The sequence below is a fragment of the Lolium rigidum genome, chromosome 6, assembly GCF_022539505.1.
Source record: "Lolium rigidum isolate FL_2022 chromosome 6, APGP_CSIRO_Lrig_0.1, whole genome shotgun sequence".
Taxonomy (NCBI): Eukaryota; Viridiplantae; Streptophyta; class Magnoliopsida; order Poales; family Poaceae; genus Lolium; species Lolium rigidum.
In genome coordinates, this window is record NC_061513.1 from 215,263,948 (window position 1) to 215,281,003 (window position 17,056).

The following is a 17,056-nucleotide window of genomic DNA, read 5'->3' on the forward strand; positions in this document are numbered from 1 at the left end:
TAAAACTCGATCACGCCTTTGGTATCAAGATCGTTGGTTACAATTTTGTAGAAATAATACAATATTTGGGTTGCTAAACTACCGCGGAAGTGCCTGTGAAATAGGTGGCGAATGGTTTGGTGCTTTTGTTTCTAGATTGTTGGTTAAAATATTGTAGAAATAAAACAATATCTTGGTTGCTGAAGTACCATAGAAGTGCCGATGAAATAGGCGGCAAATGGTGGAGTGCTTTTGTTTTCGGTGTTGCTACAAAAGGAAATGGTAGTATTTCTCCGACCGAAGCGGGTGATGCAGTAGAAGAAGGTCATCCCAGGTGAAAATGTGGTAGATAGTGAAGTAAGTATATTTTTTCGATGTTACCATAGAAGAAAACAACATGATTTTCCCCGAGTGAAAGAGGGGGTGGATGTTGGATTTTTTTTAAATCACTGTTCAAGAGTTATGCACTACTAAAGAAATATCTGCGGATAATTACTGTCCAGAACCACGATTGAGGTTGAAGATTCATGTAAAAATTACTACCATTGTGTGTCGTTGCAAAATGAACGGCAGACAAATATGGGGCCTTAAATAATTAATAGTAGGTAGTTAATGTACCGTTGAGAAATTATTGTCGTTGTAATATGCGCCCTCAAAAATTACTGTTGACGTTCAAAGATTGCCCAGAGAAATTATTATGGGAAATTATAGGTAGTTACCGCTTTTCAGAAAATAACCGCTATATTGTTAACGCGACAAATTATTATGAAAGCTAACTATTTCGACCGACGATCTCCTCCGAGAAATTACCATCACAGTCTTTAAATATTGTTAGCGCGGCAAATCATTTTTCTGAGGGAATACCATGTTATTTTCTCAGCTAAAAGAGGCAGCGGATGGGTGAATTATTTTTGTTCGCAGATAGTATTTTTCCCGACTGAAAGAGACGGCGGAGGGTGGAGCGAATATTTTTTCCAAAGATACAGTATAAAAAGGTTGTAGTATTTCTCTAGATAAAAGATGGCAGTAGTATAGGTGACAAATGTATATGTGGAGTTACTATATATTTCCAAAGATAACGTAGAAGAAGCTAGTAGTATTTTGCTGTGTTAAAAAAGTTAAGAGGTGGTGTAGTTTTTTTCAAGTAGTGTTCATGTAGCAATTTTCAAATGATACTGTTCATGTGCATCAACAGTAACCAAGTGAATGAGGGTGAAGCAAATGTGGTCAGCTTTTATATATAGTATAATAAGACTGCATGCAATGTCTATGGAAAATAACAGGGTACATATGATCTACCCTGTGTGATACACTACGCATGCGTTTAGAATAGCACAATTGTGGACAATGACATCACGCACAATTATTTACTGAGAATCATGTGTGATGGAATAATACCTACCGCACACAATTACATGCACGCTGGCCCGTCCTAATCACCCACGTAGTGACGATTCAACAAAATATCGCGATGGGAGACTTTAAATGTGTCACCAATCCCATGTAGTGATGGTTCAATAAACCGTTGCGATGGAAGATTTTGAACATGTGCGATGCGTCGGGTTGATGTTTACTACTGATACCCATGGCTCCATCACAGCCAAACCACACACTATAGCTACTATAGCAAGGCCGCAAATATGCCACCATCGGCCTGATAGAGGAAGCAGACGCCAGCCTTAGCGTCGATAGGTATATAGAGGTCGGGAAGCCAGATTTAAGGAGAACACATGTGATCTTTTATATTGTATGCTTATTCTGCTCTAAATTTGTTTGATGTCTTACGTTTATTCCCCCATTCCATAAATAGTGATGTCCTAAACATAAATACAGGTTCCAATATTTCAGTTTGACTGCTAAATCATGAAATTTAAATTACAAATATATTGTTTATGATAGATCTACTTTCACATGCCCTTTGTTCAATATTGCTTGCTAATCCTTCATTTGGTATTACGGCTTATGTGTATTTTCTCGTCTTTCATTGCTGTGCTCTGCATACTGAGTATTCACTACATTAAAATATGACAGATACTGTGAATACAGCCATACAATTCAGTTGCATATCCACAGCTACGATAGGAACAACCTGGGCGCAGATGCAAAATAAGGTAGCTGTATGGCACCAAGTAATTAAGTTCATCACGTCATGTGTACTTAGCAACAAAATTACAGCAAGAAAAGTTTTTCACATCATATGCACTTGTCAAAACTTGACCAAATAAATTTGAGGCTAACTGTCTGAGCATCTGTACAAACAAAAGATCATATACATTAGATGAATGGAGAACAAATTTCAACGTTCGCTGTACTAGCATATTCTTGAGAACTGAAATATCAAAAAAGAGCTCGTGGCTTACCTTTCTACTCATGCATTCTTTAACACCTTCAAGATCGTCAATGCAACAGTACCAAACAGCCTTCTAGATTGATGCATACTTGTAACTTGCGAAATTGTACTTGGCAATGAACATGGTTTACCTTTTGGAACCGGACTAGATGGTTTACCAAAGGACTTGCTCCCAGAGTTATGGATGTGATCAAAATTAGGGAGACACGAAACATCATCTTGTGCATGGGCTGGAAAGAACTTACAGGGATACCGATATGCTAACACTGATCTCCAGTATGGGAAGAAATTATTCCAAGTGCACTCACGCTCGAAACGTCTTGCAGACTGTCAGAGGTCAACAAAAGGTCTAAGCATCAGTTGATTGTAAAAAGCTTATTAAACCACCCACCACTACTTTTTTCACTCAATTGAAGAAATCCCAAATATTCACATATTTCAAGTTACCTGCCCAGTAGCATTAACTTGAAAATATACGTATTATCTGCATTATTGATGCATAGAGTGTTTACAATGTTCTTTGAAAGTACTTGAAAAGCATGGATAAGTAACATGGTAAGTTGCACGTCTGAAATATAGCACGCGAAACATGCTTTTGCTCTTCCTACCAGCTTTTTGCTAGCAATATTTGAGTAAATTCGACCAGTGGACCCAAATAGATTGCATAAATTATTCACTAACAGTAAGATCAAGCAAGTTGGTAAACAATGTACTTCCTCCGTCCCAAATTAAGTGACCCGGATTTGTCTAGATTCACATGTACCTAGACGCGTTTTAGTGTGTAGATACATGCTAAACTAGACAAAACTGAGTCACTTAATTTGGGATGTACTAGTAAGTACTTTAATTATCTCAATAACAAGAAAGAGCTCTAGTTGTCAAATCTGACAGTGGATAATATTTTACAATCTACAGGGTTGCAGTATATTTGGGGTAATCGTACCAAAATGATTGTGATTATGACCAATTCGAATTTGATTACTAGCATTTGCATTCTCTGCCCAATTTTGTTCTCTTCTTTTGGTCATGCAACCCTGAGTAAAATCGACCAGTGGATCCAAATAGTTGGCATAAATTATTCACGAACAATAAGATCAAGCGAGTTGGTAAACAATGTACTCCCTCCGTCCCAAATTAAGTGACCCAGATTTGTCTTGATTTGCATGTATGTAGATGTGTTTAGTGTGTAGATACATGTGAATCTAGACAAATCCGAGTCAATTAATTGGGACGGAGGAAGTACTTTAATTTATCTCAATAACAAGAAAGAGCTCTAATTGTCAAGTCTGGCAGTGGATAATATTTTACAATCTACAGCATAGCAGTATATTTGGGGCAATCGTACCGAATTGATTGTATAGTCCCTATCTCCGAGGTGTTGACTGAGATAGGGACAATCGTACAAGAAAAGGGGCTATACATCTCTAACAATTATGACCAATTCGAATTTGATTATTAGCATTTGCATTCTCTGCCAAATTTTGTTCTGTTCTTTTGGTCATGCAACCCTGATTGAAAACACTCCACTGATGATCAGCTGTTTTGTTGTGTAACTAAGTACTCCAGCGCAGATAAACCCTGGCAGGAGATGGCCAGGAATTCAAGAGAGATGTGAAGTTTAAGATAATTGGTTCATACAGCCAGAGCTGGGCACAGCGATGTAAATTACAAAGCGACCTAATTGATAGCTATCTAATCTTTCCCTCACCACTTCATGAAATACAATAATTATTTACAATTTTCCAATAACTAACTGATAGGTGCAGATGTTCCTATCAATGCAGCTGGTAATGACATGGCTGGCAGCCAAATATATGTGGCTGGAACTGAAAGCAGCAATGCTAGTGTTGTCAGTGAGAAGGGTGAACGCTGGGGCAGTATTTTGATCTCATCTCACATTCTTAAATTATATTTTAGTCTTTATTACATGGAATTCTTTTAATTATTTGTAGATTCTCACCGTATCCCTGTATGACTGTTTCTGGAAAATGACGTATCCTGTGTCAGCGTATGCGTATCCCCATATCGGTGCTACTTAGCTGGCCGTGCGCATACTATATGCATAGTTTTGCCTATAAAGATTATCCTAACCACCAAATAAGCTTGTTTTACAATGTAATGGAAAAATCCAGCACCCTAAAAAAAACATAAACTTAAGAAATGCAAACAAGGAATAGTAACTTCAGTTGAACCTAAAACAAAACAAGAAATATCTTTACCTTATATGCACGACAGAGATGAGGTGTTTCACCTCTGGGTAACAATATACAGACACATCTACACCCACCATCTTCTTTGGGCAGTTCATCTCCGGGCAACGGCGACCATTCATAAGGGCAGCTTCAAGAACAACTAGAATAAATGATTAAATCAACATCATACCAAAAATGCATTCACATACAAGACAAACAATGATTGAATCAAAGCGAAAGAAGTGTAAAATATACAGGCTTCCAATGCGGATGACTCCTCCAGTAGGGAAAAACCCACAACCATTAAGAATCTGTGAAACACGTTCAAGGACTTTTGTTTGAGGTACCTGCATGACATTGTCCAAGTTGTATGGGAAACAGAAAACCAGGAAGATAATTAAACATAAAAGAATACAGACAATATAACTGCCATCTACAAAAGGTATGCTACCTCTTTACGCCTCTGAATGCACAAATCAAGAGCGTTGCCAGCTTTGTTAATTATTTGGACAAGCAACAATGCAGATAACAAATGTTGACACTTCGCCTCCAAATCCAGCTTTTCCTTTTCGTCTTGACTAATCTCAAATTTTATGGTAGTGCTTTCTTCAGCAATGCGAGTAATGATAGTAGAAAATCCATCAATCACACGTATATGTGCTTGAGCTGCCAGGAGCAGAACTGCTGTTTGCAACAGTTTCCCATCCTTTATATAATTCCAGACCTCCTCAACTAGATTATTTGTATGTTCAGAAAGTAATCTGGTAGTATTCAAGAAAATTTTCTGCAAGAGAACCAACAAGTAAAACATAGTTAACATGGAACTAGTTATCATCGCAAGCACAGAAAATTGAATGTTAATATCAACTTGAAATTACTCGTTGTATCTTGACTAAAAACTTGTCCCAACACAAGAGCACATAAAAAGAGTGACTCATGGGATGATGGGAAGCTATTCTGTCTATGAAGTGAAGATGCCACAATGCCTAGTAATTAAGTACTGTGGTACCGGTGGTTTGGCATATATGACATGAGCTCTCAAACGTAATATGTGTAGGTAGGGATATGAGACAAACCATCTCGGGTAGGCACAGAAGATAAATAATCTTATAGACAAAGTTGGCATCTTCCTTTGTTGGATGATTGGGGTGCTCCTGGTTGGGAAGTAGATTATCCTGCAGATACTTGTGCAAGCAAGTGTCCTCAACTGCAACATGGAGTGGGAGTAGGCCCTCAATGACTAAATCGCCCGCTGTGCGTAAATTAGTCAACGCACCATGATGGAGGAGTAACTTGATCATGTCAACAGAGAACCTTTCTGCAGCTTCGTGCAGTGGAAAGTATCCATACTGATTCATACAGTTCGGATTCGCACGGAAACCTTCGAGCACAGGAGCCTTGCCCTCCAGGACAACTTTTGCACAATTCAGGGCATCTTCAACGATCATCTGGTTGAGGACTTCTGGGATAATGATGTAGTTACGAGCCATGCAGTACCTGTCGTCGGCGTATAAGCGAAGGAAGCACTGGGCACTATCTTTCTCCAGGATGGGCAACAAGTAGGGATATAACTTGTAGAAGTCAGAATTCGCAATCTGGATCGGTGGATTCAATATTTAAAAGGGTGATGAAACACAATCAGTTGTGAGATGAATAGAGCAAAATAAAAGAAACAAAGTCTTGCAGCCATGAGCCTTTGGGCAGCAAAACAAATGTTGCAACACATAAGATAAGATGATAAACTGTACTACAGGAGCAGGATAGAAATTAAATGCTGTTTGACGAAATGATTATGTCAATTAATTCTATGAGCAAGGACCACACTGAACCTTAGGAGTACGATCCGGGATAATTATATTGGTTGCTCTGGAGACTATGAGCACAGCGCTTCTTTGTTTGCGCCACTGATAGAGAGAACTTGTCAAGAGCTGTAATTAGGAAAACAGGAGAGAAGATGACAGGTTATAAAGGCAGTGTTAGTTACCATACCTCTGAGAAGGATTTATGAGTAGAAGAATCATAGGGAGGAAAGGGAGGGTTCCACGGATCGCATTCAACAGCACTTGATTTATCTTCAGCTACATCATTATCCACGTGCGAACCAGCTTTTAATGCCTTATTTTTGTGTATTGTCTCCATTGTTGAACAATTAGGCTGGAATTCCACTGTTTGTCTGAAATAAGGAGGTTTAACTCAGAATTATGCTCAAGGTAAACTTTACGTCCTCCCAAAAATAACCTCAACTTCTGATGTAAATATAGCATTTGTATTTGTCGGAAGGAACCAACAGTCATGAATTCGAGCAGAAGTGTTATACTTGCAGTATAAGTATATAATGCAAAGTTCAAGCACCAGTCTTGCAAACCAAGGACAAAATAGTGATGTATATCTCGGAAACGATGGAGCGCGCAAGCAACATGAAAACCAATATATTTTCTCTAAACGGGACTTGAAAACCTATATCAGCAGTACAGCTTATGTGCTGGAACTTATCAGCAGTTACAACCTAAATTTTCTTTCAGTGCACGAAATAAAAATACGCAGCAATCTGACAACGATCATAGTTAGAAAGAGCTGCTTCCGATCAGAAAAACAGTAGTAATAAACCTTTACGGACATTACCGCATAATAATCTATTCGACTGCGATCCGTTGGCAAGGAAAGGGGAGGCGTCGAGGATGAAAAGGCTGCCGGAGGAAGGTGAGAGCCTGAGAGGGGATGAGCCGCCACAGGCCGGGCGTTGCGGGCGGAGGAGTGCGAGCTGGATCCACCGAAAACAGTTTTAACTTTTTTTTTTTTTGCGAAACAGAAAACAGTTTTACCGTGTACATCCACCTAACATTAAACGTCAAGTCCCCTACTTTAGTAAATGCTCGTGGAACAATAATCTGAATTTATTTGTGAGCATTACGGTTCCAAATTTTGAATGGACATCTCGGTCAAGAACATGTGCCGGCGAAGACTTTAGATCCTTGTGGTGGCATCATATTTAAACTAAAACCTCAGCACTTTTATAAATCAGGGAGTAAAAAAATAGAGGTGCTTGCACCCATGGTACCTACAAACTAGCGAGGTGGAATCATTGTACTTCATCAACTTGCAAAACGAAACAAATCGCTCTGGAAATTTCAAATTTGTGATGCAAGTTCAAACGGATTGGATTGGTACACATCCGATACGATTGCAAATCGTAGGAGTGTAACTGTCAAAATAACAATACCATCAATTCTACTAACTAGTTTTGTAGATTTAGATCATATAGTTGTAGAATTGCATGACAAAATATAAGCACTATAACTTTTGATGGGAGCACTATATAGTACTCCCTCTGTTCCATTCTATAGTACCTATAGGTTTTTGGCACGGAAATTAGCGCAAGAGTATTTTTTACACAAAACTTCTAGCTGAACGATTTGAGATCAACGTAAAATTTGGAAAATACATATCTTACTAACTTACCATAACAAATCTGGGAGCTGAACGATTTGGAAGCTGAACGGGGAGGGGGTAATTGAAAAAAGCTAAGCTACAACCTTATATTCCGAAACAAATGCCAAAAATCTATAGACACTATAGAAAGGAATGGAGGAAGTAGTAGTTATTGTAGACTTTGATAACTATTGATGCCCCCACCATTGGTTTGGGATGGCGGCGCACGGTCACCCATGCAACCGCCAAATCATAACCCTAACAGCGATACATGGCTCGACCCGGTGAACATCCCTCGAATGTCACACCACCCGATGATAATCTAAATGGTTTGTCCAGTTTCTTCATTTAGGTGTCTTGCATTTTTTGTCTCTTTATTAGAATACACCATAGAAGGGTGTATCATATTCATGTAAGAAATGGTCAAGGAGCTCGAGCAACGTCTTTCGGCTTACAACATAATTCAAAAACTAGCCACCGCACACACTACAATCATGACACGAAAACGACCTCACCCAAACTAAACATCAATGCTGCTCTTGACCAACTCCGGTCACGTCGAAAGAACAACAACCTCAACCGAATTGCCATTGTCAATACAACATCCACCTTGAGAACCTAAAGGAGTCGGCGAGTGGGTGGCAGGACTTAGTCCGTATTGAGGAAGGCATCGCCATAAACTCACCACCAACAACGCGCACGTTGCGCTCCTGAAGTTCAACTCGGAGCAACGGAAAACATCAAAACAGCGTCAAATAGAACCAAAGTACTCCTCTAAGTCATGACTCAAAACCGATGCTTCCAACAAAGGAACGACGTCAAGGACACTGCCATCACCGACGATCTGGCTCCGACCCTAGGCTTTCGCCAGGAGATAGCAATCCGAGTGAAGGAGGGAGATGCATACACTCCTAGGGAACACCTCCAACGAGGGGGGAAACTCCTATAGGCAACGTCGTTGTCGACATGTACCAAAGATGGGAATGACTTCATCTGTAGTGTCTCTCACCTACCATTTCTATTCAGAAATTGGAGCAACACCTTTCCATGTTGGTTTACTTTGCAATTAGTGCATCACCTCATCGCCGTAACTACAACATCTAGGCCCATTGGCACCATCGCCAGAGCTGTTGTCACCACCATGTCAACTGCCACCACACATTGCCGTGCCATCAGCACCCATGCCAAGCGCTAGACATGTAGTGCAGCCAGCCCACCTCGACTCTCACACCTGATGTCGGGAACCTTGGCCTCCGATCACGATCCAACGGATTTTGAAGTCAAAATTTGAACTCTTAAAAAACTAAAAAAATAGCAAGTCGTACATTTCCATAGCATGTTTGCAGGAAGTTTGGTTTCATTTGAATTAATTTTATGATTTAATAGCCTTTTAAACTCAAAACATGAAAAGTCATTCAAAGACAAATCATTTATCTAAATGACGTGATTCCAAAAATACATAATAAGTACAACATATATGGTTTACTTATTTTTTTCCAGTTTTTCTAAGAGTTTGAATTTTGAGTTTAAAATTTGGATGAAGCTTGTGCGTTGGATCTTGATAGGATGGCTGACACATATGTAAAGTTACGTTGTGACTTCTCTTGACAAAGCCACTGGATCATCACGAGCCCACCATGATGCCAAGATGCCATCAAAGCCGAAGCCGGCGCCACAAACCAAGCCACGTTGGCTCATGCAGGTCTAGATCCCAAGAGTTTGCAAATTCACTTGTCCAAGCTCACCCTCCACCACCGTCGACACATCAAACCGTCGTTGGGTCTATGTAGTACCTAGCCGACAACCCTAGTGCTGCCAGGGAGAGAGAGAGGGAGGAGGGAGTCCTCGCCAAGAGAGGCTGATGAGGACATCCCTACTTCACCACTACCTCCGTCATTAACAAATGAAGATGAACCTGCTGTGAAGCTCAAGTCCAATGAAGTTCGGATTGGACCAATTACAAGAGCTCGTGCGAAGCTACTTAAACAACAGGTGAACTTGTTCCTAAACGATACTTTGATTGATGAGAACTTTATACTGCCTAAGTCCTATTACTTATGTATCATCAGGTATCAAGAGGAGACAAGCATCGCACGAGGAGAGGAGCAGCTGGACGTGAAGACGGACGTCAAGATGGCCGTGAAGCTGGGCATGGAGCTGGACATGAAGATATCTCATGGACGCGCGAGGGAGGAGCGGGAGGCATGCGCGAGAGGAGAAGACGACGTCCAGGCCGGTCCAGAACCCGGTCAGACCGGCCCCCAGACCGGACAGCCCGGTCCCTGGCCCGGTCGACCGGTCGACAACCGGCCGCCAACCGGATGAGATTTCTCGTACCGGGCAAAAACCGGAAACTTCGCAGTTTCCCGGTTTCCGCCCGGTTGACCGGACCACAGACCGGCCCGCCCGGTCCACAGCCCGGTCGACCGGATCCCAGACCGGACCAGTCCGAGTCTGTCTCGACCAGATCTATTCTGGGTCGGTTTTACTTGTATTTTTCGACCAGAACTCGTCCCGGACGCCTATATAAGTGCCTTGGACGACCCCCTAGCTGCTTTAGACCAAGTTTAAGATAAACCCTAGTTCATAGTTGTTTGCTAAGCAAAACTATTGTTCCCCAACTCTCCAATTCGTTGCGATCTGGAGTTTTATGCTACTGAAAGTTTGTGTGATCTGCTGTTCCATTGGGGATTAGAAGATTGCAATCTACCGCTTCGTGGTCGGCGGCTACGTGCGCAAGTGTGTGGAGTTGCGAATATCTTGCAGGGTTGAGATCTGTTGCATTGGCATCAGGAATCAATCGAGAGACTTCGTCGGCGTCATACAAGTTATCCTCCTCATCATCATCGATTTCATCCGCTGCTACCATCACGTGTTCATCACCACCCGTCGCTCATCGAGAAGATCGGGCAACCCCATATCATCTTGGTATCAGATTTCCAGTTTTCCTCGGTAAGCCATCCACAATCCACCCCATAGTTGAGTTGTGAGTGTTTTCCTATCCAGAAAAAGCCAAAAAAAATTAGGGTTAGGGTTTGCCATAGCCTTAGATTGCACTAATTTCAAGTTTTAGTTGCTTTTCGTAGTTGTTTTTGCGTCTCTTTTTCTATCATCTAGTATTTTAGGGTTTGAGTTTACTCTTTCATCTTGTGTTACTTTATCTAGTGGTGTCAGTTTTGTTACTCCGAGTCCACATAGCGTACAGTGTGCTTGTTCCCAACCATAGACACAACCTATCGATATAAGTGACTAGGAACTTCCCCAGAAGAAACTAGTTTTACCGCTCGACAGGCTGCTCGTTAGGTTATCGGTGCTTTGTATTTTTCTGTTGGCCGTGTTATCAAGGAGTTGCGTCAGAAAATCAAAAAAAAAAAAATTGAAAAGAAGCAAAAAGAGCTACATAGCTGCGTGTGTTATATAAAAAGAAAAATCCAAAAAGAAAAGTGAAGTGCTAGTTGAATCAAGTGAAGGCCTAAGTTTACTTTACTGCACCCGTAGTTGAGCAATCTTGTGCCTGTCTCGTTGAGCTTTGCTAGCGTCTCTCTAGTGCATTGCAACTTTTCCCACATATAGTTGCATTGCCCCATTATATCGCTTTGTGTGAGTATCATTGGTTGTCTACGGTCAGCGCTAGAGCTTGTTATTGGTGCAAATAGGTAGCCCACCTACAGCCCCACATATATCCTGCTTTGTCGTGTGATTGTTCTTATACTCTTGATATTCGCTTCGCTACATCCGTGCACTAGTCCGTCAATCCAAGTTGGTAAGCAATACTAATTCACTTTGGAGCGGTAAGATTTACCTTTCTTATCAGTTTTGAGTGAGTTGTGAGAGTACCACCAAAGATTTTTGTTTAGTGCACTAACCTACTAATCATGTCTTTTACCGAGAATGTTGATGTGATGCGAGAAAAAGGATCCAAGCAGCGACAGCTTACTTGGCTGGAGTATGAGGCACTACGTGATCACCTACAACGTGAAATCCGTGTTGCCAATGAAGCGTTGGACAAGGATATTCAGAGTGTTCACTTGAAGGTCGATGAGACTACTACAGCGGTTAATACCGTTCAAACATCTGTGACGACTCTTCAAGCATCTATACAAGCTTTGACAACCGCCGTTGGTGAGATACGTACAATGGTGCAACAACAACCACCACTTGATGAAGATGGCAGTGTCCAAGGTGACAATGCCGAAGCTGCTCATGCTCAAGGGCGTGGTGTTGGTCGTGGTCTTGGACATGGCATTGGTGATGCGTTCCGTGGTCGTGGTTTTGTCCCCGTCGGAGCCCAACGTGTTCTACAACAACAAGACGATGGTTTGGGTAAACCCAAGTTCTCAATTCCCAGATTTGAAGGAGGTACTGATGTTGAAGAATATCTTACATGGGAGCCGAAGATTGAGAGATTATGGCGTTTACATCCTGACTATACTGAAGATAGGAAGATCAAGCTTGCTTCCTCTCGAATTTGATGGCTATGCATTGCGTTGGTGGGATGGACTTGTGAGTGCTCGCGAAGAAGATGGTGAGCTGCCTATTATCACATGGCGTGCTATGAAGGCGGCAATGAGAGCTCGTTTTGTGCCTACCAATTACTTGCGTTCCGTCTTTGACAAGTTGACCCAATTGAAACAAGGTGTGTTGACAGTTGATGCTTACTACATGGAGATGGAGATGCTTATGCAGCGTGCCCGTGTCCGTGAGTCTCTTGAGATGACACTACAGAGATTTCTGAATGGTCTCAGATTTAACATCAAGGGCATTGTGCGTCATCACACTTATGCTACCATGAATGAGTTGCTACATCATGCAAGAGAAGCTGAATCTCAGTTGGCTGAAGAACTGCAAATGAAGGGCCGTGCTACCGGTGCTGGGCGCTACACACCCCGCGTGCCGCCCTCCATGGCGCCATCTACGCGCCCTGCGGATGTTCCTTCTTCGTCTAGCAAGCCGGTTTCTAGTGTCACCAACACAAAGAAGCCCGCTCCTGCAGCAAGTGGAACTAGTTCTAACATGTCGACAGCGCGCAATCGCGATATGGCTTGTCATACATGTGGTGGCAAGGGTCACTTCAAGCGAGATTGTCCTAACCGCAAAGTTATGATCATTAATGAGGACAATGAGTATGAAACTGGAGATGATGTTGATCCAAATGCTCCAGATGAGGATGATTGTGATAGTGATGGTTTTGATGCTTTCCCTTCTGAAGCTCAAACTATTGTTGTCTCGCAGCGTGTTCTTAATGTGCAGTCAAGTGCATCTACACAGCGCTGTAATTTGTTCCAAACAAAGGCACTAGTTGGTCCTGATAAGGCTTGCAAAGTTATTATTGATGGCGGGAGTTGTCGCAATCTAGCAAGCAAAGAGTTATGTGCCAAGCTGAAACTGAAGTATCTACCGCACCCGCATCCATATTATATTCAGTGGTTGAGCAATAATGGTGAGATGAAGGTGAGCCACATGGTGCGTGTTGATTTTGAGATTGGACCGTATAAGGATTCCATTGACTTTGATGTGGTTCCTATGACGGTTTGTCACCTGCTCGTTGGGCCGGCCATGGCTCTATGACCGTTCTGTGCAACACAATGGCCGCGCCAATACATATCACTTGGAGTTCAAGGGCAAGAAAATTAACTTACAGCCTATGTCACCGCAGCAAATTGTCAATGAGTCTCGTCAGAAGATTGAAGTAAATTTGGAGGATGCATCCATAGATAGGCGAGAGAATTGTAATGCCGTGAGTGATATAACGAAAAGTGAGAGAGTGAATTCCTTAGTTTCATTAGCCACCAAACAAGACATGAGAGAATTTTGTGAGGATTCTACAGCCATGCCTATTGTGCTCATGTACAAGGGTACGGTTTTGGTTTCTAACAACATGACCCCTCTTCCTCTTGGTGTTTCTAATGTTTTGCAGGAATTCAGCGACGTGTTTCTGGAAGAGGTACCCGCAGGACTTCCACCATTGCGAGGTATTGAGCATCAAATTGACTTGATCCCCGGAGCATCGCTGCCCAATAGGGCGCCATATAGAACGAATCCTGAAGAAACGAAGGAGATACAGAAGCAAGTACAAGCGCTACTCGACAAAGGTTATATCCGCATAAGCCTTAGTCCTTGTGCTGTTCTCGTTATTCTTGTTCCTAAGAAAGATGGTACATGGCGTATGTGCGTAGATTGTAGAGCGATAAACAACATTACTATTCGATATCGTCATCCTATTCCCCGTTTAGAGGATATGCTAGATGAATTGAGTGGTGCTGCTGTTTTCACTAAAATTGATTTGCGTAGTGGTTATCATCAAATTAGGATGAAAGAAGGGGATGAGTGGAAAACCGCCTTTAAAACAAAATTTGGTTTATATGAGTGGTTAGTAATGCCTTTTGGTTTGACTAATGCACCGAGCACTTTCATGAGACTGATGAACCATGTTTTGCGTGATTTTATTGGCAAGTTTGTGGTTGTGTATTTTGATGACATATTAATCTACAGCCGCAATGAATCTGATCATATTATACATATTCGACATGTTTTGCAAGTGTTGCGTGATAGTAAACTCTATGGTAATCTTGAGAAGTGCACATTTTGCAAAGATAAGGTCATATTTCTGGGTTATGTTGTCTCTAAGCATGGAGTAGAAGTAGATGTGTCTAAAATTGAAGCTATTCAAAATTGGCCTACTCCCATGAATGTGAGTCAAGTTAGGAGTTTTCATGGTCTAGCTGGGTTTTATCGCCGTTTTGTGCCCAATTTTTCTACTATTGCTGCACCTTTGAATGAATTGACTAAAAAGGGTGTTGTCTTTGAGTGGGGCGTTGCCCAAGATCATGCTTTTGATGAACTGAAACGATTGTTAACTTCTGCACCGTTGCTTGCACTTCCTGATTTCAATAAATAATTTGAGATTGAATGTGATGCTAGTGGTATTGGAATTGGTGGTGTGTTGATGCAAGAGGGTCGCCCAATTGCATATTTTTCCGAGAAATTATCTCGGTGCTAAGTTGAACTATCCTATATATGATAAAGAATTGTATGCTTTAATTAGAGTTTTTGAGGTTTGGCAACATTACTTGTGGCCAAAAGAATTTATCATACATTCCGATCATGAAGCTTTGAAATATCCGAAAGCCCAATCTACTTTGCATAGGCGTCTTGCTAAGTGGGTTGAGTTCATTGAGTCTTTTCCGTACATTATTAAGCATAAAAAGGGAAAAGATAATATTGTTGCCGATGCTCTATCTAGGAAGACTATGCTATTAACCCATCTTGATGTTAAAATTCCTGGATTAGAGGTGTTATGTGATTTATATGCGACTGATCATGATTTTGCTGAACCGTACCGCTTGTGTGTTATGGGTAAAGCATGGGAAAAGTATCACATACACGATGGATTCTTGTTTAGAGCTAACAAACTATGTGTTCCAGAATCGTCTGTGCGTTTGCTCTTATTGCAGGAATCTCATGCTGGAGGTTTGATGGGTCACTTTGGGCGTGAGAAGACGCTACTCATGCTCGCTGATCACTTTTATTGGCCAAAGATGAGGCGGGACGTGGACAGGTATGTGAAGAGATGCATTACTTGCAACAAGTCCAAGTCCAAGATGAAGCCTCACGGTTTGTATACTCCGTTACCGGCACCTACTACACCTTGGGAGGATATAAGTATGGATTTTGTGTTGGGTTTGCCGCGTACTAAGAGAGGCCATGATTCTATATTTGTGGTAGTGGACAGATTTTCTAAAATGTCACACTTTATTGCTTGCCACAAAAGCGACGATGCGTCGCATATTGCGAACCTGTTTTTCAGGGAGATTGTTCGACTACATGGAGTCCCGAAGACTATTGTTTCGATCGGATGTGAAGTTCATGAGCTACTTCGGAAGACACTTTGGGAAAAGCTGGGGACAAAGCTACTGTTCGATACTACTTGTCATCCCCAAACCGATGGTCAAACCGAGGTGGTGAATCGAACCTTGTCACAACTGTTGAGGTCCATGATCAAGAAGAACCTAAAGGAGTGGGAAGAGTGTTTGCCGCATGTGGAGTTTGCTTACAACAGGGCGGTACACTCTACCACGGAGCTGTGTCCTTTTGAGGTGGTGTATGGTTTCAAACCCATTACTCCACTTGACTTGTTGCCTTTACCCATACATGAGAGAGTTAATATGGAGGCATCCAAGATGGCAGATTTTGTGCGTAAGATCCATGTGAAGACTAAAGAGTTGATAGAGAAGAAAGGCAAGAGCAATGCTGCAAGGATGAACAAAAAGCGCAAAGAGATGTTGTTCAAGCCTGGTGATATGGTCTGGGTACATTTTCGCAAGGATAGGTTCCCGAAGCCGCGGAAGTCTAAGTTGAAGCCTCGTGGTGCCTGGTCCTTACAAAGTGCTTGCCAAGATCAATGATAATGCATACTCGATAGATCTTCCAATTGATGAGTTTGGTGTCGGTAATTCTTTCAATGTTGCTGATTTGACACCATATGACAGAGAAGACCTTGGAGCGCCGAGGTCGACGCCTTTTGAAGGGGGGAGATGATGAGGACATCCCTACTTCACCACTACCTCCGTCATTAACAAATGAAGATGAACCTCGTCGTGAAGCTCAAGTCCAATGAAGTTCGGATTGGACCAATTACAAGAGCTCGTGCGAAGCTACTTAAACAACAGTGAACTTGTTCCTAAACGATACTTTGATTGATGAGAACTTTATACTCGCCTAAGTCCTATTACTTATGTATCATCGTGTATCAAGAGGAGACAAGCATCGCACGAGGAGAGGAGCAGCTGGACGTGAAGACGGACGTCAAGATGGCCGTGAAGCTGGGCATGGAGCTGGACATGAAGATATCTCATGGACGCGCGAGGGAGGAGCGGGAGGCATGCGCGAGAGGAGAAGACGACGTCCGGGCCGGTCCGGAACCCGGCCGGACCGGCCCCCGGACCGGACAGCCCGGTCCCTCGGCCCGGCCGATCGGTCGACAACCGGCCGCCAACCGGATGAGATTTCTCGTACGGGCAAAAACCGGAAACTTCGCAGCTTCCGGTTTCCGCCCGGTTGACCGGACTACTGCACCGGCCCGCCCGGTCCACAACCCGGTCGACCG

General features: G+C 42.3%; 1 protein-coding gene across 1 annotated transcript; it reads right to left on the reverse strand.

Annotated features, from left to right (window-relative positions):
* Positions 1-2,283: 2,283 nt before the first annotated feature.
* Positions 2,284-6,011, reverse strand: LOC124663746. The gene is made up of 5 exons (XM_047201416.1): positions 5,598-6,011; positions 4,973-5,305; positions 4,777-4,868; positions 4,549-4,669; positions 2,284-2,656 (listed from the first exon to the last, which is right to left on the reverse strand). The coding sequence occupies exons 1-5, from the start codon at positions 6,009-6,011 to the stop codon at positions 2,348-2,350; spliced, it is 1,269 nt and encodes a 422-aa protein (XP_047057372.1). The 3' UTR covers positions 2,284-2,347.
* Between the last annotated feature and the right edge of the window lie 11,045 nt (positions 6,012-17,056).

Coding starts and splice junctions, on each gene's coding strand:
- LOC124663746 (XM_047201416.1), bottom strand. CDS start 6,011: ATGGCTCGTAACTACATCATTATCCCAGAAGTCCTCAACCAGATGATC. Junction 4,670..4,776: donor GTCATCCGCATTGGAAGCCT/GTATATTTTACA, acceptor TTGTTCTTGAAG/CTGCCCTTATGAATGGTCGC. Junction 2,657..4,548: donor ATCTCTGTCGTGCATATAAG/GTAAAGATATTT, acceptor GACCTCTGACAG/TCTGCAAGACGTTTCGAGCG.